The sequence below is a fragment of the Mobula birostris genome, chromosome 6 (genome assembly GCF_030028105.1).
Source record: "Mobula birostris isolate sMobBir1 chromosome 6, sMobBir1.hap1, whole genome shotgun sequence".
Classification (NCBI taxonomy): Eukaryota; Metazoa; Chordata; class Chondrichthyes; order Myliobatiformes; family Myliobatidae; genus Mobula; species Mobula birostris.
This window is the reverse complement of record NC_092375.1, coordinates 184892242-184917092: the sequence shown is the minus strand read 5'-3', so window position 1 is coordinate 184917092 and position 24851 is coordinate 184892242. Positions and strand designations below refer to the sequence as shown.

At 44.9% G+C, this 24851-nt stretch overlaps 1 protein-coding gene across 5 annotated transcripts in view; it reads right to left on the bottom strand.

Moving 5' to 3' along the window:
* LOC140199637 (xin actin-binding repeat-containing protein 2-like) overlaps window positions 1-24851 on the bottom strand; it is a 172777-nt gene that overhangs the window by 29483 nt on the left and 118443 nt on the right. For 4 of the 5 annotated variants that reach the window (XM_072262048.1, XM_072262051.1, XM_072262052.1 and 1 more), the window contains 2 exons: window positions 24144-24280; window positions 12133-12261 (listed from right to left, as the gene is read on the bottom strand). In XM_072262048.1, the coding sequence (XP_072118149.1) occupies window positions 12133-12261; window positions 24144-24280 (266 nt within the window). The remainder of the gene's footprint in view (window positions 1-12132; window positions 12262-24143; window positions 24281-24851) is intronic. The other variant, XM_072262050.1, reaches the window with a different exon arrangement.

Genomic DNA, 24851 nt, shown 5'->3' with positions numbered 1-24851 from the left:
CAAGTTATTGATTTCTTAAATACTTAAGTACTGGAGATCTGAGGGACAAGTGTTTCACATGGAAGACAGTGAATGTTGGGAATGGGATGCCAAAGGAGATAGTGGTAGCAGCTTTGGTTACAATATTTAGAAGTTCAAATTAAGTTTATTATCAAAGTACATATCTATGACCATATACCATCTTGAGATTCATTTCCTTGGATAGAGTTGTTATTGTGGCACCACAGCCAGATTTTCAATCTTCCTCCTATATGCTGAATCATCACCACCTTTGATTCAGCCAATAACAGTGGTGTCATCAGCAAACCTAAATATGGCTTAGTCACACAGTCAAAGTGTAAAGCAAGTGGAGCAGGGGTCAGAGCACACAGCTTTGTTGTGCGTCTGTGCTGATGGAGATGTTGTTGTTGCTGATCCCAACTGACTCAGGTCTGAAAGTGAGGAACTTGCCCAAAAGAGGCATTGAAGCCAATGTTTTGGAGCTTATTGATTACTTTCTTTCCCAATCTTATTATTAATATCAAAATGTTAAATATAACGTAGTATTAATACAAAGCTATTGGGATCACATTGTTAATAATTAGGATACATAAATATAAACTCAGTTAACACACAGATATTAACCTCCCAAAATCTTATAGAATACGAATATACGAAAAAAAATGAAGAAGTAGCATGAAAAAAAGAGAAAAAAAACCCCAAAAAGAAAACTAATCTAAACAATACTAAACAGCTAAACTAAGGAGAAAAAAAAAGAAAAAGCCATGGGCTGTTCTGTTACGTCAAATAGGACCATTAGTGTCAATAACTCTGCTCCTCCCTCCATATATTAGAAAGTAATAGAATAGGTTTGGAAAAGGTCAGATTACATCATATGGAAGTGTTGAATAAATGGCCTCCAAGTCTTTTCAAATTTAATAGAAGGATCATAAATGACGCTTCTAATTTTTTCTAAATTTAAACACAACATAGTTTAAGAGAACCAATCAAATGTAGTAGGAGGATTAATCCCTTTCCAATTCAGCAAAATGGATCTTCTAGCCATTAATGTAACAAATGCAATCATCGGACGAGCTGAAGAGGTTAAATGACTTGGTTCCGTCATTGGTAAACCAAAAATTGCAGTAATAGGGTGAGGTGGTAAATCAATACTCAAAACAGTTGAAATGATATCAAAGATATCTTTCCAGTAATTTTTCAAAAAAGAACATGACCAAAATATATGAGTTAAAGAAGCTATCTCAGAGTGACATCTATCACATATAGGATTTATATGAGAGTAATAACGAGCTAACTTATCCTTTGACATGTGGGCTCTATATTATTAATTAGTTTTGAGGGGATGCTGGCTGCTGAGCTGCAATTGGTATATCTGACTGTAGGAAAATGATACCATTTTTACATTATCTGTAGTGCAAAAGAAGCTTCTACAACATTTATGAAAATACCTGCACAATATACAAAACTTCAATGCAGTTGTTGAAGTTATGTTTAAAGTTGTGGAAATGCTTCTTTAGAGAAAAAACATGGCTTGTTTGACCAGACTCCACACACATAATACAAATGGTGGTTGAGAATTAAATTGCACATAAGTTTTAAAATAAATGTTCTCTTCCCCATGCCTCATCCCTCAGGTTTCATCATTGCTCAGCTGGGCAATCAACCAGTTAGCCATGCTGAATTCTACCAGTAGGGGGCATCAGAGATCAGCTTGAGGATTGCAATTGTATAGTCCCATCCAGTAGAGGAACTACACAGCTTTCTTTTACATTTTTCTTTCCTTTAGGCACAGTACAAATTGTAAATTAAAATAGAAAACAGGAAATATATTTTAAATTACCTAGTATGCAATGGACTGGAACACCAATGAACACTAAAGAAAACTATTCTAACCCGGAGACACAAGACTGAAGAGGCTGAAATCTGGAGCAAAAAAATACTGGAAGCACTCAGTTAGGATACAAGGCCTTGACTATCCCTTTGCTTGACCCACTAAGTTCTAGCAATTATTCTAGTCTATTGGTCAAGGGAAAAAAAAAAGGGTAGAGATTACAATTCATTTCCGGCATGAATTGAAGGGAATTTAATGTAGATTTTTCAAAATATGTTGAGAATAAAATTTTGCATAGAAACTTTCTCAAATATTACTATCACACTTAGATTAGAGAAAAAACTCAAAATGTAGCACAGGTACTTATACTCTGGGCAAGAATTCAAATCAGACACATTGTTCCTTAGACTCCCACAATGTTTTGTCAGAGAAAAATTATTTTGGCCTTGCTGATCTCCTTCACTTCTGACTCCATGTCCAAAATAGTGGCCCTCAGTTCTTGACCTTAAATGAACATGTGCTTTGTTCAGCACACTCCAGACCTGAGCAAGAGGAATTTGGGGTAATCTTACAGATCAGTGTTCGCAGACCACTTCCCGCCATTTACAGCAAAGGTAATCTGTCTGAGTCATGCATAGAGCACATCGGGGACTGCTGGCTAGAAAATAAAACTCATAGCGAGACAAAACAAAACAGAGACACTGCTGGAAAGAGAAGATTTCTAAGATATGTTTTGTTCAATGGGAAAGGACCATGAGAATTTACAAGGCAAACCACATTTCTCTCTCTGGATTCCAGGATGTAGTGAGGTTGCATGTGGGAGCAGAGGAAGCGTGACTTCAGCTCATGCACCTCACTTCAGGAGAAAGAGATCTAATTCAATGTTCATCCACCTCACAGCACGGAGAGAACCCAGGGTACACTCGTGAGAGAAGTTCACTGAGAATCTAAAGTTGTTCTGCTTTATTGCCCTCAGAGAGATGGCTCATCTTACCCCATTACCTTGGCCCATCTTTGCATCTTTTCTCCCCCTCAGATTTTTCAACATTGCCTTCACATCTCTAGCGTTTGGTTCTACAACATGCAAGAGTAGTCAGCTTTGTGCGGAACCAAAGGAAATGGGGGAGATCTTAAATAGGTTTTTTGCGTCTGTATTTACTGAGGAAGCTGGCATGAAATCTATGGAATTGAGGGAATCAAGTAGTGAGACCATGGCAACTGTACAGATTGAAAAGGAGGAGGTGCTTGCTGTCTTGAGGAAAATTAAAGTGGATAAATCCCCAGGACCTGACAGAGTGTTCCCTCGGACCTTGAAGGAGACTAGTGTTGAAATTGCGGGGGCCCTGGCAGAAATATTTAAAATGTCGCTGTCTACGGGTGAAGTGCCGGAGGATTGGAGAGTGGCTCATGTTGTTCCGTTGTTTAAAAAAGGATCGAAAAGTAATCCGGGAAATTATAGGCCGGTGAGTTTAACATCAGTAGTAGGTAAGTTATTGGAGGGAGTACTAAGAGACAGAATCTACAAGCATTTGGATAGACAGGGGTTTATTAGGGAGAGTCAACATGGCTTTGTGCATGGTAGGTCATGTTTGACCAATCTGTTGGAGTTTTTCGAGGAGGTTACCAGGAAAGTGGATGAAGGGAAAGCAGTGGATATTGTCTACATGGACTTCAGTAAGGCCTTTGACAAGGTCCCGCATGGGAGGTTAGTTAGGAAAATTTAGTGGCTAGGTATACATGGAGAGGTAGTAAATTGGATTGGACATTGGCTCGATGGAAGAAGCCAGAGAGTGGTGGTAGAGAATTGCTTCTCTGAGTGGAGGCCTGTGACTAGTGGTGTGCCACAGGGATCAGTGCTGGGTCCATTGTTATCTGTCATCTATATCAATGATCTGGATGATAATGTGGTAAATTGGATCAGCAAGTTTGCTGATGATACGAAGATTGGAGGTGTAGTAGACAGTGAGGAAGGTTTTCAGAGCCTGCAGAGGGACTTGGACCAGCTAGAAAAATGGGCTGAAAAATGGCAGATGGAGTTTAATACAGACAAGTGTGAGGTATTGCACGTTGGAAGGACAAACCAAGGTAGAACATACAGGGTTAATGGTAAGGCACTGAGGAGTGCAGTGGAACAGAGGGATCTGGGAATACAGATACAAAATTCCCTAAACGTGTCGTCACAGGTAGATAGGGTCGTAAAGAGAGCTTTTGGTACATTGGCCTTTATTAATCGAAGTATTGAGTATAAGAGCTGGAATGTTATGATGAGGTTGTATAAGGCATTGGTGAGGCCGAATCTGGAGTATTGTGTTCAGTTTTGGTCACTAAATTACAGGAAGGATATAAATAAGGTTGAAAGAGTGCAGAGAAGGTTTACAAGAATGTTGCCGGGACTTGAGAAACTCAGTTACAGAGAAAGGTTGAATAGGTTAGGACTTTATTCCCTGGAGCGTAGAAGAACGAGGGGAGATTTGATAGAGGTATATAAAATTATGATGGGTATAGATAGAGTGAATGCAAGCAGGCTTTTTCCACGGAGGCAAGGGGAGAAAAAAACCAGAGGACATGGGTTAAGGGTGAGGGGGGATAAGTTTAAAGGGAACATTAGGGGGGCTTCTTCACACAGAGAGTGGTGGGAGTATGGAATGAGCTGCCAGACGAGGTAGTAAATGTGGGTTCTTTTTTAACATTTAAGAATAAATTGGACAGATACATGGATGGGAGGTGTATGGAGGGATATGGTCCGTGTGCAGGTCAGTGGGACTAGGCAGAAAATGGTTCGGCACAGCCAAGAAGGGCCAAAGGGCCTGTTTCTGTGCTGTAGTTTCTATGGTTCTATGCAAAGCTGTAGGTAGCATACCCAAACAGAGAAGCTAAAGCAAATGAGTGGAACAGCTCAGTATGATAAGAAAATCTATCATGGTAAGCGTAAGGAATGGCATGAAGACTAGCTATTTGAAAATAAATAATGGGAAAATTGTAATGATGAATTGAAAATATTTGCGAGGAAGTCAGGGAAAGCCTGGAAATCCAGTTCAGGGCATGTTAACTGAACAAGCAGCCAACATTAAAAGAACAACAGTATAAAAGATCACAGACAGCAAAACGATAGAGGAAACTGTCTGAGGCAGAACTTGGGCAATGTAGGAGGATCGTAGCTGAGTTACAAATAATGCATGACAGTGGCTATATTTCATTAGGAGTTTGGAGAGGTTTGGTACGTCACCAAATACACTCATAAATTTCTACAGATATAGCGGGGGGGAGGCAGTTGACTCTGCACAGGATCAAAATCAGCAGCAGAATGTTGTAAACTCAGTCAGCTCTTTTATGGGCCCTAGCCTCCCCAGCATCCAGGACATCTGCTTTGCTGAACATCTACGCTCTGTCCGCCAGAGAAAGCAGCATCTCCCAGTGGCCACACATTTTAATTCCACATCCCATTCCCATTCTGACATGTCTATCCACGGCCTCCTCTACTGTAAAGATGAAGCCACACTCTGGTTGGAGGAACAACACCTCATATTCCGTCTGGGTAGCCTCCAACCTGATGGCATGAACATCAACTTCTCTAACTTCCGCTAAGGCCCCACCTCCCCCTCGTACCCCATCTGTTACTTATTTTTATGCATACATTCTTTCTCTCACTCTCCTTTTTCTCCCTCTGTCCCTCTGAATATACCTCTTGCCCATCCTCTGGGTCCCCCCCCCCCACCTTGTCTTTCTTCCCGGACCTCCTGTCCCATGATCCTCTCATATCCCCTTTGCCAATCACCTGTCCAGCTCTTGGCTCCATCCCTCACCCTCCTGTCTTCTCCTATCATTTTGGATCTCCCCCTCCCCCTCCAACTTTCAAATCCCTTACTCACTCTTCCTTCAGTTAGTCCTGACGAAGGGTCTCAGCCTGAAACGTCGACTGCACCTCTTCCTAGAGATGCTGCCTGGCCTGCTGCGTTCACCAGCAACTTTGATGTGTGTTGCATCAAGGATGTTGCCTGGATTGGGGAGCATGCTTTACGAAGACAGGTTAAGTGAACTCGGCCTTTTCTCCTTGGAGCGACTGCGGATGAGAAGTGACTTGATAGAGGTATATAAGATGATGAGAGGTATTGATTGTGTGGCTAGTCAGAGGCTTTTTCCCAGGGCTGAAATGATTGCCACAAGTGGGCACAGGTTTAAGGTGCTGGGGAGTAGGTACAGAGGAGATGTCAGGGGTAAGTTTTTAATAAGTGCAGAGAGTGGTGAGTGCGTGGAATGGGCTGCCAGCGAAGGTGGTGGAGGCGGATACGGTAGGGTCTTTGAAGAGACTTTTGGATAGGTACATGGAGCTTAGAAAAATGGAGGGCTATAGGTAAGCCTAGTAATTTCTAAGGTAGAGACATGTTCAGCACAACTTTGTGGGCCGAAAGGCCTGTATTGTGCTGTAAGTTTTCTATGTTTCTATATTTTTATCTTCAAGGAGTGGCAATGTCTCAAAAAAAGCAGCATCCATCATTAAGGACTCCTATCACCCAGACGTGTTCCCATGGCTACCATCATGGAGAAGGAACAGGACTCTGAAGACACTCACTCAGTGATTCAGGAACAGCTCCTTCCCCTCTGCCATCAGATTCTGAATGGACATTGAACCCATGAACAGTTCCTCCCGACGTTTTTGCACTACCTATTTAATTTAACTATTATATATACAGTATAGATTTGTGTAATTCAGTTTTCATTATGCATTGCAATGCACTGCTGCCATAAAAACAACAAATTTCATGAGATATGCTGGTGATAGTAAACCCGATTCCGATTCAAATTTTCTTCGTTGAATCAGAATTATTGGAGTCTTTGTTTCCTAAAGGACCTTTATTTTTGATTCTAGGTATATTTGGGTATTATTTGGTTAATTAGTAAATCCATGGCATTTTTACAGTGTCATCATCATGTGCCATGTCATATGACCTGGGTGATTATGGTCTCTACGTGACCACGACAGTTCTTGGCAAATTTTTCTACAGAAGTGGTTTGCCATTGCCTTCTTCTAAGCAGTGTCTTTACAAGACAGGTGACCCCAGACATTATCAATACTCTTCAGAGATCATCGGCCTGGTGTCAGTGGTCACATAACCAGGACTTGTGATGTGCACCAGCTGCTCATTTGACCATCCACCACCTGCTCCCATGGCTTCACATGATCCTGATCAGAGGGCTAAGCAGGTGACTTTGCAGGTTAGTGGTGAGAAGAAGTGTCTTACACCTCCTTTGGTAGAGACGTATCTCCACCCCACCACCCCTCAGTATAGTCTAAGTGCACCAAAGTCTACGATGAGGCTTATTTTGCACATCTACCGAATTCTCATATATATCCCAGGAAGCCTAAAGTACGCAGGTAGATAATAAGGTGCAAGGTCCTAACAAGGTAGATGGTGAGGTCAAGAGACAGATATAAATACAAGTACATTCTCTTCTCATTGTTACCATCAGGGAGGAGGTACAGAAGCTTGAAGGCACCCACTCAATGATTCAGGAACAGCTTCTTCCCCTATGCCATCAAATTTCAGAATGGACGCTGAACCCATGAACACTACCTCACTACTTTTTTAATGTACGTTTTTGCATTCCTTATTTAGCTATTGGATATACTTATATATACTTTCTGCAATTTGCAGTTTCCCCCTATATTACCATGTATTGCAGTGTACTGCTGCCACAAAGTTAATAAATTTCATGGCGTATGCCAGTGATATTAACCGATTCTGATTCTGACTCTGAAGTACATGCTTACTGTAGAGCTGAAACTTGTTGCTTTTATTCAGCAAGCAGATCAAAGGTACACAGGATAAGTAATGCACAGTAACCCAATACTTGATCTAAAAGTGACAATCTGAAAGTACCTGCTGATAATTTCCAGTGTGTAAGCCCTCATACTTCACTTTCATTTGTCATATGACATTGGTGATCCTGGTCTTTCCATGACCATCACTGTTCTTGGCAAATTTTTCTGTGGAGGTGATTTGCTCTTGCCTTCTTCTGGGCAGTGTCTTCGCAAGACAGGTGACCCCATTTTCAATGCTTTTCTGAGCCTGTCCGTCTGGCACCAGTGATCGCGTAACCAGGACTTGTGATATGCACCACCTGCTCCTGTGGCTTCACCTGACGCTGATCGGTGGGCAGGTGGGGGTGTGGAGGGAGAAGGGTTAAGCAGGTACTACGCTTGCCCAAGGGTGACCTGCTGGCTAGCAAGAGAAGGGGTGTCCTAAACTTCCTTTGCTGGAGATGTATCTTCACCCACCACACATTTACAATCTGCTCCATTATAAACCAAAAGATCGATACAGGGTTTGTTTTCTTATTGCTGGGACTTAATTATTAATAGGAACATACGGTACTGTTTTCTTTAGCTTCTGATGCCATTGATAAAGAAGCCACTCTATGCAGCGTCCAGGAGAAAAGTGCTTCTGGTCTCAAAAATACAAGGGCTTCATTTCACTGGAATTAACTTACTTGCTGCGGGTAGTTTTTGTGCTCGTACAGTAATTAGTATGGTTTTTCAAATGAGGACTGTTACATATTCAACATTACTGGAGTGATCATTTCCCCAGGCCTTCCACTGAGAGGAGTGCAAAACCTGTCCTGCATTTCACCTGACTGAATAATGACCATGTACCCCTGCATTATTAAACAGTAATATCACTGCAAAAGAATTGGCTGCAAATTTTCACTGCAGAGAACTAAGCTGAAAGTATTTCATTCACCAGCATTTTTTAAATGTGTGTCGCTTGAATTTCCAGCATCTGCAGATTTCCTCATGTTCGCATCCAAAAATATTCCAGTAGTCTGGCATTGGTGGGGGGTGGGTGTAGTGCAGGGATCAAAATAAGCTGCAGACAGTTGTAAAATTGGTTAGCTCCTTAATGGGCACTAGGCTCTGTAGTAACCAGTACATCTTCAATTCGAAGTGCCTCAAAAGGGCAGTATTAAGGAACCCCATCACCCATGATATGCCTTCTTTTCATTGTTGCCGTCAGGAAGGAGGTACAGAAGCATCAAGGCACACTCAGCAATTCAGGAACAACTTCTTCCCCTCTGCCAGCCGGTTTCTGAATGGAAATTGAGCCCATGAACACTACCTCACTATTTCAATTTTTTAACTATTTAATATATACAGTAATTAGTGTAATTAAGTACGTACTTCCTGTAATTCAGAGGTTTTTTCCCTCTGTTATTACATATTGCACGGTACTGCTGCCACAAAGTTAACAATTTCACAACATATGCCAGTGATATTAAACCTGATTCTGATTTGAGCTGCTTCACATCGTTATTAGCCTTATGGAAACTATTTTAAAGTAAGCTAAATGCATTGGTGAAAACCCAGCCTAGTTAGCACTTTAGACTAGTCAGAGATAAAATTAACCTACTCTAGATTTATAAAGGATATTTCAATTGTTCTGTTTCTCAAGAGTAATGTATATGTATAGTTTCAAACAAAGTTGGGGAAGTTCTACAGTACGTAAATGAATTAGCAAAATAATCCTTGCATGAATTTCCGAGTGGAAGCCAGGTTTTGCTTTGATATCCCTCTGATCAGTGGCTCTGATCTTTTCAAAAGCAGCATTGTATAAACATTTTCCAGTAACTGTCAGATTGTTTTTAATAAAAGGTAATAATGCATCAATCAACAACTTTTATATGATTGCATGTGGCATGTTTCCTTTCTGGACTGGAAATGCATTGTGAGGTTTCTAACATCTGCTATATCAAATTATACCTGGACATTTCACAGAATTTACCCCTGGAGAACAAAAAATATTGGAAGGCCTTCACTTAAATTCTTGAAGGCAAGTGGAAAGAAAATAAATAGCTGTATAATAACTACCAGACAAATGTCATTGCCTGGTCTTCAGAAGTCACAATGAAACAAGTAACAAAAGAAGACTATTGTTAGTGGAAATGTCCAGTCAGAATTCAGATGTGTGTGGGACAGAAAAGGAAATGTGTGGTGATCACTTGCGCTGTGCTTCACTTCCTTTTGGTACTCCGTTCGATTTGGTCACTCTTCCCCTAGACTCAATACTCCTCTCGTACTACTTCAGTTATCTCCAACTCCAAATGGAGAGTGCTAGTGGCAACTTGGGTGGTGGAGTGGAGATACAACTCTATCAAGGGAGGCGCAAGGTGCTCCTTCCCTCTGCTGGCCTGCAGGTCTCCCTTGGGGAAAGTGTAGCACCTGCTTCACCCCTCGATCAGGGTCATGTGAAGCCATGGGAGCAGGTGGTGGATGTTCGTATGAGCAGCTGGTGCATATCACAAGTCCTGGTTATGCGATCACTGATGCCAGCAGACAATCTCTGAAGAGCATTGATAATGGCTGGGGTCATCCATCTTGTAAAGACACTGCTCAGAAGAGGACAATTCATGGAAAGACCTTGATTGCCTAAGTCATATGATATGGACCATAATGAACAAACAAATGGCAAAATCCCAGTGCAACTGTCATGACTGTAGCCCCTGTAATTTTTTTTTCATAATGCTTTCGTCGAGGAAAAATTAATATTTTTTGTTTTCAGTTTATTACATATTTAAATGAATGTTTATTTATCTATTCATATGAATACTTCAAACAATTTGTTGAAATTGCACTTTGGATCTACCAGGATTCTGGACTAGGAGAGTCAAAGCCATGAGGATTCCTCAGATCAAGTTGGTGAGAGAGATTGAAGAACCAGCATGGTGAAGATAAGCATACACAACCTGGATGAACTCGGAGGATGGAGCAGCATTCGTGGAGGCAAAGGAATACTCAACATTTCAGGTCACAATGCTGCAGCAGGACTGAGAATGTAGGGGTAAGATAACTGATATAAAGGGCTGAGAAATGAGCTGACTTTTTTTTTGAGATACAACGCAGAATAGGCCCTCCAGCCCTTCGAGCCATGCCACCCAGCAATCCCACAATTTAATCTCAGCCTAATCACTTTAATCCTAGCCTAGTCACTGTACAATTTACAATGACCAATTGACGGACCAAACCAGTACGCCTTTGGACTGTGGGAGGAAACCAGAGCACCCAGAGGAAACCCAGGCGGTCGCGAGGAGAGTGTACAGGCAGCAGCAGGAATTGAACCCAGGTTGCGTGTACTGCAAAGCGTTATGCTAACCACCACACTACCAACAGGTAGAATCAGATGAGGTGAGGGCTAATGGGCAGATTGAATCAGATGGGGAGGGAAAGGTAGGCGATAGGTGGAAACAGATAGGGAAAAATGATTAAATGTATGGGAAGAAAGAGACAGGTGGGGGAAAGGGAGGGGGAAAGTAGGGATAAGGCTGGAAAGTGATGTGGAAACAGGGCATGATAATGGGCAGGTGAATCTTGATGGGGTAGGGAATAGGGAATAGGGAGGGTAGGCCAAAGGAGAAGAAATCCAGGAGGATAAGTGTGTGTGAGAAGGGTAGATGGAAATGGGAAAGGGGAAGGAAGGTAGAGGAATGAATGAATTGGATATATAAATGAGGAAAATCCTTGGCTCAAAGGAATCACAGGGAGGCTAATATAAAGTGATATTTCTTTTGTATTCAAATATCCATTACTAAGGGTTTTTTTTTAAAACTTGTCACTCTTTAATTTGACATCAGTGTTATTCAATGTTTCTATTCCCTTTCCCTTGTTAATTACTGCAAATATGAAGTCTAATTTTTTGTTTTCTTCAATCCATTCCCCAATTCTCTTGATTGGTTAGACCTTTCCCAGAGCGGATTATTTGGGGGGAGGATTCGGCAGTAATCAGCGAATAAGATGATAAATCAAGTATCCGTTGTTGGATCTGGCTGAAACAGTGGTGAACGATACGCTGCTGGTAACATCACCCTACTGCATATCATCCCAGGAATGCAGCGACTGGGATCTTTTTAAAATACCTATACGTAAATAAAACCAAAATTAATGCAGTGCTGTGCAAAAGTCTTAGGCACCCTAGCTATATATATTTGTGCCTAGGACTTTTGTATTCCAGTTTTAATGCCCCATCTGAAGTGTGGAATCTGGATGTAACAACGAGCACTTCTGCTGCACAATATTGAAGTGCAAGCTCACTCTACGTTTAAAATTTATAATGCAGGACTTTACTGTGCACTGCCACTAAAATAAAGAAAGAAAAAAAACAACCAAAATCTGACCCAAAAATCATTGTCTTCAGCATTTTTGTGAAAAATCAAAAGTTGCTTTGAAAATTTTTAAATTTAACCTAACAGCAACTTTTACCTGGTGTCAGCCAGTACTAATTACACTCTGATTCGTATCCGCAGCCAGTTACCTGCAGAGATCGCTGCTGGTAGTGGTAGTGAGCAGCAGCACTGTGTGTGGAGGCAATCCCTTGTGACTCAAACTGTTTCTTCACACTTGCTAGACCTCCAGGCAGAGCTCGTGCTTCCTCTTCTGGACCCTGACAGAATGGTGGCAGAGATATGTTACACTGCTGAAAGTCCCTTTGTAAACTAAAGTACATTCACAGTTCTCACATTATATGCTCAAACTACATCTTCATAGTCATACTTTATTGATCCCGAGGGAAATTGATTTCTGTTACAGTTGCCCCAACCAAGAATAGAGTATAAATATAGCAATATAAAACTATAAATAATTAAATAGTAATATGTAAATTATGCCAGGAAATAAGTCCAGGACCAGCCTATTGGCTCAGGGTGTCTGACCCTCCAAGGGAGGAGTTGTAAAGTTTGATGGCCACAGGCAGGAATGACTTCCTATGACGCTCTGTGTTTCATCTCGGTGGAATGAGTCTCTGGCTGAATGTACTCCTGTGCCTGACCAGTACATTATGTGGTGGATGGGAGACATTGTCCAAGATGGCATGCAACTTGGACAGCATCCACTTTTCAGACACCACCATCAAAGAGTCCAGTTCCATCCCCACAACATCACTGGCCTTACGAATGAGTTTGTTGATTCTGTTGGTGTCTGCTACCCTCAGCCTGCTGCCCCAGCACTCAACAGCAAACATGATAGCACTGGCCACCACAGACTCGTAGAACATCCTCAGCATCATCTGACAGATGTTATAGGACCTCAGTCTCCTCAGGAAATAAAGACGGCTCTGACCCTTCTTGTAGACAGCCTCAGTGTTCTTTGACCAGTCCAGTTTATTGTCAATTCGTATCCCCAGGTATTTGTAATCCTCCACCATGTCCACACTGACCCCCTGGATGGAAACGGGGGTCACCGGTACCTTAGCCCTCCTCAATCTTAGAAGATCTTAGAATCTTAGAAGAGTACAACAAGACCAAGGATCTCTGGAAGCTTCTTGGGATTTGTTTGTTGAAGCCATGGGAGAGTAAAATGCTGGCTTAATAAAGGTAACATTTACACTACAAATTACATCAGTAGCCCATTTTCCATTGAGGCAAATAACATTTGAAATCCTTCTGCCATAGCTCTATAGAACACAGAACATGGAACAATACAGTACAGGAAGGAGCATTTTGGTCTGTGATGTATCAAAGTAAATTTTATTATCAAATTACATGTTTGGACCCTTTATCTTTATGTTCCTTGATCTTTCACATAAAATTGTCTTTTCAATAAGGAAGTACATCATCTGACACAGAAATGGAGATGGGGCCCAGACAAGTTCAAGCATGATCTTAGTGAATGGTGGGTCAAGCATAAAAATTATTAGAAACCCCTGATACAGAATCAGTTATAGAAGAGCTGTCCAACCAAATCTCGTCTTCCCATTGTCCTGCAAGTCACCGCACTTCAAGTACAAAAGCAGGTTAAACAGGTATTTTTAATGTGAGGATTTCTACCTCTACAGCTCTTTCAGACTTTTACTTGCATTTATTGTTTCTCATTTTTTTCCTCTGTACATTGGCTGTTGAAGGGTTTGTTTTCAATAGGTTCTTTTGGGTTTCTTTGTTTCGTGGCTGCCTGTTAGGAAATGAATCTCAAGATTGTATAATGTACAGTATACATACTTTGAAATTGAAGCTGGAGCAGCCCATTCTCCTTGCATCCCCTCCTCAGTTAACACACTGCACTCCCATGGCTACAGAAACATAGGGACAAAACAGAAGGAGGACAATACTATTTGGCCCATCGTGTCTACTCCCTCATTCAATGAGATTATGATTGATCTTTTACCTCAGTGCTATTTCTCTGTGCTAATTTCATATTGTTTCATCCCCAAATAACTAAGGCCGCAAATTCTATGTTTGGCTTTAGTAAACGGATATGTGTCCTCATGTACAGAGACACAGCAATTAAATGACTTCTGCCTTCAATAATTAAATGCTGGCCTTTATTGTAATGAGCTCTTCGGGTCTGTGTGGGGCGCCAGAGAGCACTGGTCTCTGAGGTTTCCAGAGCACCTGAAATGATTAACCTTTGTTTAACGACAGTCGTTAATTGTTTAGAGTTCCTTATATTCTCTCAAGTGACTTGCTCTTTGGAATGTGGTCTCCTGGTGCTTCCTATTTAAGTTTGTTAAGTTTATTTTGATAGGATTGGGTATTCTGTGTTACCTTGTATTACATAAGTGGATACCTGATTTGCGCTAATTGCAGGATCCAAGTTTTGAGAATGTTATTTCTTGCGGTGTCGCTCGGCTGAGCTACTGATGTTCTTTTGGAATTATTACGAATAAACTCCTGTCACTGTCTCTAGAGAGTCTGTCATTCCTCCACACTTGAGTTCTGATATTGCCAGTGCACATCATGACGATTTAGTGACTAAGCATCTGCAGGTCTCTTAGATTAAGAACTTCAAACATTCATTACTATTTTAGAACTATGAATCTTGGTTTGAGGTATCCTAATCAGGGAACTATCAATTGTGCATCAATACTATCAAACCCCTTCTTTCTCAGTAAGAACCCCTCTCATTCTTTTTAAAGCAAGAGAACAAAAACCAAGTTTGTAATCTCTCTTCTTACAATAAATTTCCCATCCCCCTATTGCAACAATACCCTTGTTTAAATGGGGAAGAACGGACATAACATTTATGATACTGCCTCACTAGAGTTCTGTAGACAGAAGAGTTGTGACAGAGGAACAGAATTAGGTCTTTCTACCCATCAAACCAGCTCCGCCATTCCATCAAGGCTGATTTATTATGTCTCTTAACCCTTCTCCACCAGTCTTCTTGTAACCTTTGACGCCCTGACTAATCAACCTCCATTTTAAATATTCCCAATGACTTGGCCTGCACAGTGGTCCGTGGCAATTAATTCCACAGGTCACCCATCACAGATTTCCTATTATTCCACAATAACAGGAGTAAATATTCCTCTCAAAGCCATTCTCCTTCTCAACCCCATTGCCCCACATCCTCAACCCCATTCTATTCCCCGTCTCCTCAACCCCATTCCACATTCCTCGCCTTCTCAACCCTATTCCCCGCCTTCTCAACCCCATTCGCCCACCTCCTCAACCCCATTCCATTACCCCACCACCCCATTCCATTCCCCCGCCTCCTCAACTCCATTCCATTCACCCGCTTCCTCAACCCCATTCCAGATTCCCCCACCCACTCAACCCCATTCCTCCACCTCCTCAACCCCATTCCCCCGCACCATTCCCCCACCTCCTCAACCCAATTCCATCTCCCTGCCGTCTCAACCCCATTCCCCACCCACTCAACCCCATTCCATTCCCCCTGCCTCCTCAACCCCATTCCCCACCCACTCAACCCCATTCCATTCCCCGCCTCTTCAACCCCATTCCATTCCCCCCACCTCAATCCCATTCCCCCACCTCCTCAACCCCATTCCATTACCCCTGCCTCAACCCCATTCCCCGACCTCCTCAACCCCATTCCATTCCCCCGCCTCCTCAACCCCATTCCATTCCCCCTGCCTCCTCAACCTCATTCCATCTACCTGCTGTCTCAACCCCATTCCCCACCCACTCAACCCCATTCCCCCGCCTCAACCCCATTCCATCTACCTGCCGTCTCAACCCCATTCCCCACCCACTCAACCTCATTCCCCCACCTCAACCTCATTCCATTCCCCCCCACCTCCTCAACCCCATTCCATCCCCTCTGCCTCCTCAACCCAATTCCATCTACCTGCTGTCTCAACCCCATTCCCCCACCTCCTCAACCCCATTCCCCCACCTCCTCAACCCCATTCCATTCCCCGCCTCCTCAACCCAATTCCATCTACCTTCTGTCTCAACCCCATTCCCCCACCCACTCAACCCCATTCCTCCACCTCCTCAACCCCATTCCCCCGCACCATTCCCCCACCTCCTCAACCCAATTCCATCTCCCTGCCGTCTCAACCCCATTCCCCACCCACTCAACCCCATTCCATTCCCCCCGCCTCCTCAACCCCATTCCCCACCCACTCAACCCCATTCCATTCCCCGCCTCTTCAACCCCATTCCCCCACCTCCTCAACCCCATTCCATTCCCCACCTCCTCAACCCCATTCCATTCCCCCTGCCTCCTCAACCCCATTCCCCACCTCAACCCCATTCCATTCCCCCTGCCTCCTCAAACCCCATTCCCCCACCTCAACCCCATTCCATTCCCTCTGCCTCCTCAAACCCCATTCCCCCACCTCAACCCCATTCCATTCCCCCCGCCTCCTCAACCCCATTCCATTCCCCCCACCTCCTCAATCCCATTCCCCCACCTCCTCAACCCCATTCCATTCCCCCTGCCTCAACCCCATTCCCCGACCTCCTCAACCCCATTCCATTCCCCCGCCTCCTCAACCCCATTCCATTCCCCCTGCCTCCTCAACCTCATTCCATCTATCTGCTGTCTCAACCCCATTCCCCACCCACTCAACCCCATTCCCCCGCCTCCTCAACCTCATTCCATCTACCTGCTGTCTCAACCCCATTCCCCACCCACTCAACCCCATTCCCCCGCCTCCTCAACCCCATTCCATCTACCTGCTGTCTCAACCCCATTCCCCACCCACTCAACCTCATTCCCCCACCTCAACCTCATTCCATTCCCCCCCACCTCCTCAACCCCATTCCATCCCCTCTGCCTCCTCAACCCAATTCCATCTACCTGCTGTCTCAACCCCATTCCCCCACCTCCTCAACCCCATTCCCCCACCTCCTCAACCCCATTCCATTCCCCGCCTCCTCAACCCAATTCCATCTACCTGCTGTCTCAACCCCATTCCCCCACCCACTCAACCCCATTCCTCCACCTCCTCAACCCCATTCCCCCGCACCATTCCCCCACCTCCTCAACCCAATTCCATCTCCCTGCCGTCTCAACCCCATTCCCCACCCACTCAACCCCATTCCATTCCCCCCGCCTCCTCAACCCCATTCCCCACCCACTCAACCCCATTCCATTCCCCGCCTCTTCAACCCCATTCCCCCACCTCCTCAACCCCATTCCATTCCCCACCTCCTCAACCCCATTCCATTCCCCCTGCCTCCTCAACCCCATTCCCCACCTCAACCCCATTCCATTCCCCCTGCCTCCTCAAACCCCATTCCCCCACCTCAACCCCATTCCATTCCCTCTGCCTCCTCAAACCCCATTCCCCCACCTCAACCCCATTCCATTCCCCCCGCCTCCTCAACCCCATTCCATTCCCCCCACCTCCTCAATCCCATTCCCCCACCTCCTCAACCCCATTCCATTCCCCCTGCCTCAACCCCATTCCCCGACCTCCTCAACCCCATTCCATTCCCCCGCCTCCTCAACCCCATTCCATTCCCCCTGCCTCCTCAACCTCATTCCATCTATCTGCTGTCTCAACCCCATTCCCCACCCACTCAACCCCATTCCCCCGCCTCCTCAACCTCATTCCATCTACCTGCTGTCTCAACCCCATTCCCCTGCCCACTCAGCCCCATTCCATTCCCCCACCTCAACCCCATTCCACATTCCCCCACCCACTCAATCCCATTCCCCCGCACCATTCCCCCACCTCCTCAACCCAATTCCATCTACCTGCTGTCTCAAACCCATTCCCCACCCACTCAACCCCATTCCCCCACCTCCTCAACCCCATTCCATTCCCCTGCCCACTCAACCCCATTCCATTCCCCCACTTCCTCAACCCTATTCCACATTCCCCCACCCACTCAACCCCATTCCCCCACCTCCTCAACCCCATTCGCCCGCACCATTCCCCCACCTCAACCCCATTCCATTCCTCCACCTCCTCAACCCCATTCCCCCACCTCCTCAATCCCATTCCACTTCCTCAACCCCATTCCACATTCCCCCACCCACTCAACCCCATTCCTCCACCTCCTCAACCCAATTCCATCTACCTGCCGTCTCAAACCCATTCTCCACCCACTCAACCCCATTCCCCCACCTCAACCCCATTCCCCCTCACCATTCCCCCACCTCAACCCCATTTCATCTCCCTACCATCTCAACCCCATTCCCCCACCCACTCAACCCCATTCCATTTCTCCTGCCTCCTCAACCCCATTCCCCCACCTACTCAACCCAATTCCATCTACCGCCGTCTCAACCCCATTCCCCCACCTCAACCCCATTCCATTCCCTGCCTCAACCCCATTCTATTTCCCGCCTCCTCAACCCCATTCCCCCACCTCAACCCCATTCCATTCCCCCGCCTCCTCAACCCGATTCCGCCACCTCCTCAACCCCATTCCACATTCCCCCACCCACTCAACCCCTTTCCTCCGCCTCCTCAACCCCATTCCACATTCCCCACCCACTCAACCCCATTCCATTCACCCACCTCAACCCAATTCTATTTCCCTGCCTCCTCAACCCCATTCCCCTGCCTCAATCCCATTCCCCCGCCCCATCCCCATCCTCAACCCCATACCCCCATTCCCCCACCTCAACCCCATTCCACCACCTTCTCAACCCCATTACCCCATTCCCCCACCTCCTCAACCCCATTCCATTCCCCTGCCTCAACCCCATTCCCCCACCTCCTCAACCCCATTCCATTCCCCCTGCCTCCTCAACCCAATTCCATCTACCTGCTGTCTCAACCCCATTCCCCCACCCACTCAACCCCATTCCCCCACCTCAACCCCATTCCATTCCCCGCCTCCTCAACCCCATTCCCCCACCTCCTCAACTCCATTCCATTCCCCCGCTTCCTCAACCCGATTCCCCCACCTCCTCAACCCCATTCCACATTCCCCCACCCACTCAACCCCATTCCATTCCCCTACCCACTGAACCCCATTTCTCCGCCTCCTCAACCCCATTCCCCCACACCATTCCCCCACCTCAACCCCATTCCATTCCTCCGCCTCCTCAACCCCATTCCCCCACCTCCTCAACCCCATTCCATTCCTCTGCCTCAACCCCATTCCCCCACCTCCTCAACCCCATTCCATCTCCCTGCCGTCTCAACCCCATTCCCCACCCACTCAACCCCATTCCATTCCCCCACCTCCTCAACCCCATTCCATTCCCCCGCCCACTCAACCCCATTCCCCCACCTCCTCAACCCCATTCCATTCCCCCACCCACTCAACCCCATTCCATTCCCCCACCCACTCAACCCCATTCCCCCACCTCCTCAACCCCATTCCATTTCCCTGCCCTCACAATCCCATTCCCCCACCTTCCCAACCCCATTCCATTCCCCCACCCGCTCAACCTTATTCCACTCCCCCACCCACTCAACCCCATTCCATTCCCCCACCTCAACCCCATTCCATTCCCCCACCCACTCAACCCCATTCCATTCCCCCACCCACTCAACCCCATTCCCCCACCTCCTCAACCCCATTCCATTCCCCCACCCACTCAACCCCATTCCATTCCCCCACCCACTCAACCCCATTCCCCCACCTCCTCAACCCCATTCCATTTCCCTGCCCTCACAATCCCATTCCCCCACCTTCCCAACCCCATTCCATTCCCCCACCCGCTCAACCTTATTCCACTCCCCCACCCACTCAACCCCATTCCATTCCCCCACCTCAACCCCATTCCATTCCCCCACCCACTCAACCCCATTCCATTCCCCCACCTCAACCCCATTCCATTCCCCCACCTCCTCAACCCCATTCCATTTCCCTGCCCTCACAATCCCATTCTCCCACCTTCCCAACCCCATTCCATTCCCCCACCCGCTCAACCTTATTCCACTCCCCCACCCACTCAACCCCATTCCATTCCCCCACCTCAACCCCATTCCATTCCCCCACCCACTCAACCCCATTCCCACACCTCCTGAACCCCATTCCATTCCCCCACCTCAACCCCACTCCACATTCCCCCACCCACTCAACCCCATTCCTCCACCTCCTCAACCCCATATCCCCATTCCCCCACCTCCTCAACCCAATTCCATCTCCCTGCCATCTCAACCCCATTCCCCCACCTCCTCAACCCCATTCCCCCACCTCCTCAACCCCATTCCCCCACCTCCTCAACCATATTTCTGTGACTTCTCCCTGTAATCTTTGATGCCCTGATTAATTAAGAATCTATCAACTTCTGTTTTAAATATATCCAATGACACATCCACCTATGGCACTGAATTCCACAGATTCACCTATCACAGATTTCCTTTTATTCCATAAATAATATGATCAAGGAATTTCCACTCCTACATTCACATCCTCTTGTTAAAGGCCAACATGTTATTTATCTTTTCAGTTACTTCCTGCACCAATATGTTAACTTTTAATGATTAGCACATCTTTCAAAATTTCACAACTTTAAAAATATTCCACCGTTCTGCAAAAATGGACAACTTTTTTTTAAAAACACATCATGTTCCATTTGCCATTTCTTCACACATTCACTTAGACTGCCGTAATCCGTGTAACATCTCCTTGTAGCTCAAATTGTCATCTAACTCTGTATCATCAACAAACTTGGAGATATTATCATATCTAAATCACTGATATTGATGTGACACGCCACAGTCTCTCAATCTGAAAGTAATCTATTTACACCTACTTTACGGTTTTCCATCTGCCATCCAATCCTTAATCCACACCTGTATATTACCCCTAATACCACACACTCTCATTTTGTTTAATGCTCACTGGGGTGTCTCCCTAACAAATGCCCTTTTTAAAAGTCCAAATACATCACAGTAACTTTTAATCCATAAACTCAAAATAATTTGAAAGCTTTGTCAAATATGATTTATTTTATACAAGTAGGCACAGACTCAGCCATATCAATTTTAAAGGCCTTCTTCTAAAATAATAGATTCCAGCATTACCCATTCTACTGATCCAGGCTAACAGAGTTCCAGCTCACTGTTTCTCCACCTCCCTCTCCTTGACATAAAAACTGGGGTTATACTTAGACCGTAAGACATAGGAGCAGAACAAGTTAATTCAGCCCATCAAGTCTGTCCTGCCATTGCATCATGGCTGATCCCGAACCCCACTCATCCCATACACCTGCCTTCTCGCCATATCCTTTGGGGCCCTGACCAATCAAGAAAATATCAATTTCCACTTTAGCTATACACATAGACTTGGCCTCCACCACAGTCTGTGGCAGAGCATTCCACAGATTCACCACTCTTTGGCTAAAAACATTCCTCCTTACCTCGGTTCTAAAGGATCACCCCTCAATTTTGAGGCTGTGCCCTCTAGTTCTGGATACAACCACTCCACATCCACCCTATTTAGTCCCTTCAACGTTCAGTAGGTTTCAATCAGATTCCCACACATTCTTCTAAATTCCTGTGAGTACAGATCCAAAGCTGCCAAACACTCCTCATATGTTAACCCCTTCATTCCTAGAATCATCCTTGTGAACCTCCTCTGGATTCTCTCCAATAACTACACAACCTTTTTGAGATATGGGACCAAAACTGTTGACAATACTCTAAGTGTGGCCTGACCAGTGTCTTATAATGGCTCAGCATTATCTCCTTGCTTTTATATTCTATTCCCTTGAAATAAATGCCGACACTGTACTTGCCTCTTCAACCTATGAATTAATCTTCTGAAGGTCTTGCAAGAGAACTCCCAAGTACCTTTGCACATCTGATATTTGAATTTTCTCCCCATTTAGAGAATAATCTGCACTATTATTCCTTTTATCAAAATGTATTATCATACATTTCCCAACACTGTATTCCATCTGCCACTTTTTGCCTATTCTTCCAATTTGTCTAATTTCTGCTGCAATTGCATTGCTTCCTCAGTATTACCAACCCCTCCACCTATCTTTATATCATCTGCAAACTTTGCCACAAAGCCATCAATTCCACTATGTAAATCATTGACAAACAACGTGAAAAGTGAAAAGTAGTGGTCTCAATACTGACCCCTGGGGAACACCACTACTCTCTGGCAGTCAACCAGAAAAGGCCCCCTTTATTCCCACTCACTGCCTCCTGCCTGCCAGCCATTCCACTATCCATGCCAGTATCTTTCCTGTAATACCATAGGATTTTATCTTGTTAAGCAGCCTCACGTGTGGCACCTTATCAAATGCCTTCTGAAAATCCAAGTAAATAACATTCACTGCCTCTCCTCTGTCTACCCTGCTTGTTACTTCCTCGAATAACTCTAACAGATTTGTCAGGCAAGATTTTCCTTTACAGAAAACATTCTGACTTTGACTTATTTTATCGTTCGTCTCCAAGAACCCCGAAACCTCGTCCAACTTTTTCCCCAACACTTTCCCAACCACTGACATTAAACTAACTGGCCTATAATTTCCTTTCTTTTGCCCTCCTCCCTTCTTAAAGCGTGGAGTGACTAAGCCACCAAGGAGTTTGCTGCAACCATTCTTGAAATCTGTGGTAATTTTGAGAACAGCCATTGTCTCTCTCTCCCTCCTTCACAACTCTGGCAACAGAGAAGTGCATATCTTAGCCCTCAATCAGAATATTCAAGAATTCATTCTAGTTTCCATCTTCCAACCATTTATTGACCAAGATTGACCAAGGTACAAAATAGCTACCATCACTTATTTCACTTGTGATGTTCAGACAGAGATTTAAGCGCCACACCAGATTGAAAAGGTCTGGGTGTAGGGGCCCGAGGCGAGGTACCAGCCAGATCAGGTCGCTGCTCCATGACTTTTACTCGGTTCTGTGCTAAACTATGAGACTCTCTTTGTGGACTTTAGTTCAGAAATGCTATTTGCTTGATGTTTGCCTGGATTGCGGAGCATGCCTTATGAGTATAGGTTGAGTGAACTCGGCCTTTTCTCCTTGGAGTGACGGAGGATAAGCGGTGACTTGATAGAGGTGTACAAGATAATGAGAGGCATTGATCATGTGGATAATCAGAGGCTTTTTTCCAGGGCTGAAATGGCTTGCACGAGATGGCATAGTTTTAACGTGCTTGGAAGTAAGTACAGAGGAGATGTCAGGGGCAAGTTTTTTTTTGTTGTTTGTTTGTTTTTTTTTAATGCAGAGTGGTGAGTGCGTGGAATGGGCTGCTGCCGGCGGTGGTGGAGGCGAAAACGATAGACTCCTGGAGAGGTACACATGGAGCTTAGAAAAATAGAGGGCTATGGGTAACCTTAGGTAGTTCTAAGGTAAGGTCATGTTCAGCACATCTTTGTAGACTGAAGGGCCTGTATTCCCATATTGTGCTGTAGCTTTCTATGTTTTTCTTTCATTGCACTTTGGGCGTTCAACAGTCTTTTTATGAGTTGTTTTATTCTGTTATTGTTCATGGATTCTTTACAGGCATGATGTGGCTCCTCTCCACATTGAGTGCTTTTTTAAAAATATAAATATACTGCGTATAGGCTTTTTTGGGTGTCTTTTTTTCGTGGAGACCTCAAGGATGTATAATGTATACATATTTGGATCATAATGTACTTTGAACTTTGTACTATTTTTCACTCCATTAAACTAAGGTCAGTCCAACTGTATGAACGTGTTTCCTTTGGTGTAGTTATTTACTTACAGAGCACGGAATGGGCCCATCCAGCCCTTCAAGCAGCGCCACCCAGCAATCCCCCGATGTAACCCTGGCCTAATCACCGGGCAATTTACAGTGACCAATTAACCTACCGACAGGAAATTCTTTGGACTGTGGGAGCAAACCAGAGCACCCGAAGGAAACCCACGTGGTCACAGCTAGAACGAATTAACTCCTTACAGGCAGCGGTGGGAATTGAACCCAGGTCGCCTGGATTGTAACGCGTTGTGCTAAACAGTACGCCACCGTGCCATCCCAAAGCAAACAGGGTGCTTGATCGACCTCTCTTCTTCAACCCAGTAGGAAACAGAAAACCTGCAGCTGCTTCTTATCCACAGCAACTTAATTCAGGTCATCCAAACTTCTGGTCAATTATTAAAGAGCAATACAAATTAAAACTGTTGAGGACGTAAAGTACTCTGCAGCTTTGAAAATGAACAGAACAAGCAGTCGGATATGTACTTACATCAACTGAAGGGCAGCTTTTCTCCTTCTTTGAAACAGCTGCTTGATACATCGCCAGTCTCTCTTTAAGTGAGACAGTGTCTTGGATGTCTAAAGGCACACTGTCAGCCTGGTTAGGCTCATCAGATGTGACGGCAGCTGGAAATGCAAACACAAAAGGATTTCAAGACTCATAATTGATACTCATTATGTTACTGGAACAAAGCGTTAGTTCTCATCACCCAGGACATGTCCTCTTTTCATTGCTACCATTAGGGAGGAGGTACAGGAGCCTGAAGGCACACACTCAATGATTCAGGAACAGCTTCTTCCCCCCTGCCATCCAATTTCTGAATGGACATTGAACCCGTGAACACTACCTCACTACTTTCTTTCTTCTTGCACTACTTTTTTAAATTAACTATATATGTATATATCAAAATTGGGTTTAATATCACTAACATATGATGTGAAATTTGTTGTATTTGCAGAGGCAGTACAATGCAATACATAATAGCAGGAAAAAAAACCTGAGAATTACAGTAAGTATACATGTATTTTTCCTCACCCCTTATGGGTGGTGTGTATGTGTATTTTTCCCCTCAGTCTCAGTCCTCCACCAGAGGCCTGGGAGTTTGTGGGTTTGCTGCAGTATTCTTGCTGTTCCTAGTATCGTGCTCTTCTGGACCAAGATCTCAGATCTTCTTCCCGGGATTCGTTGGAGCCACTC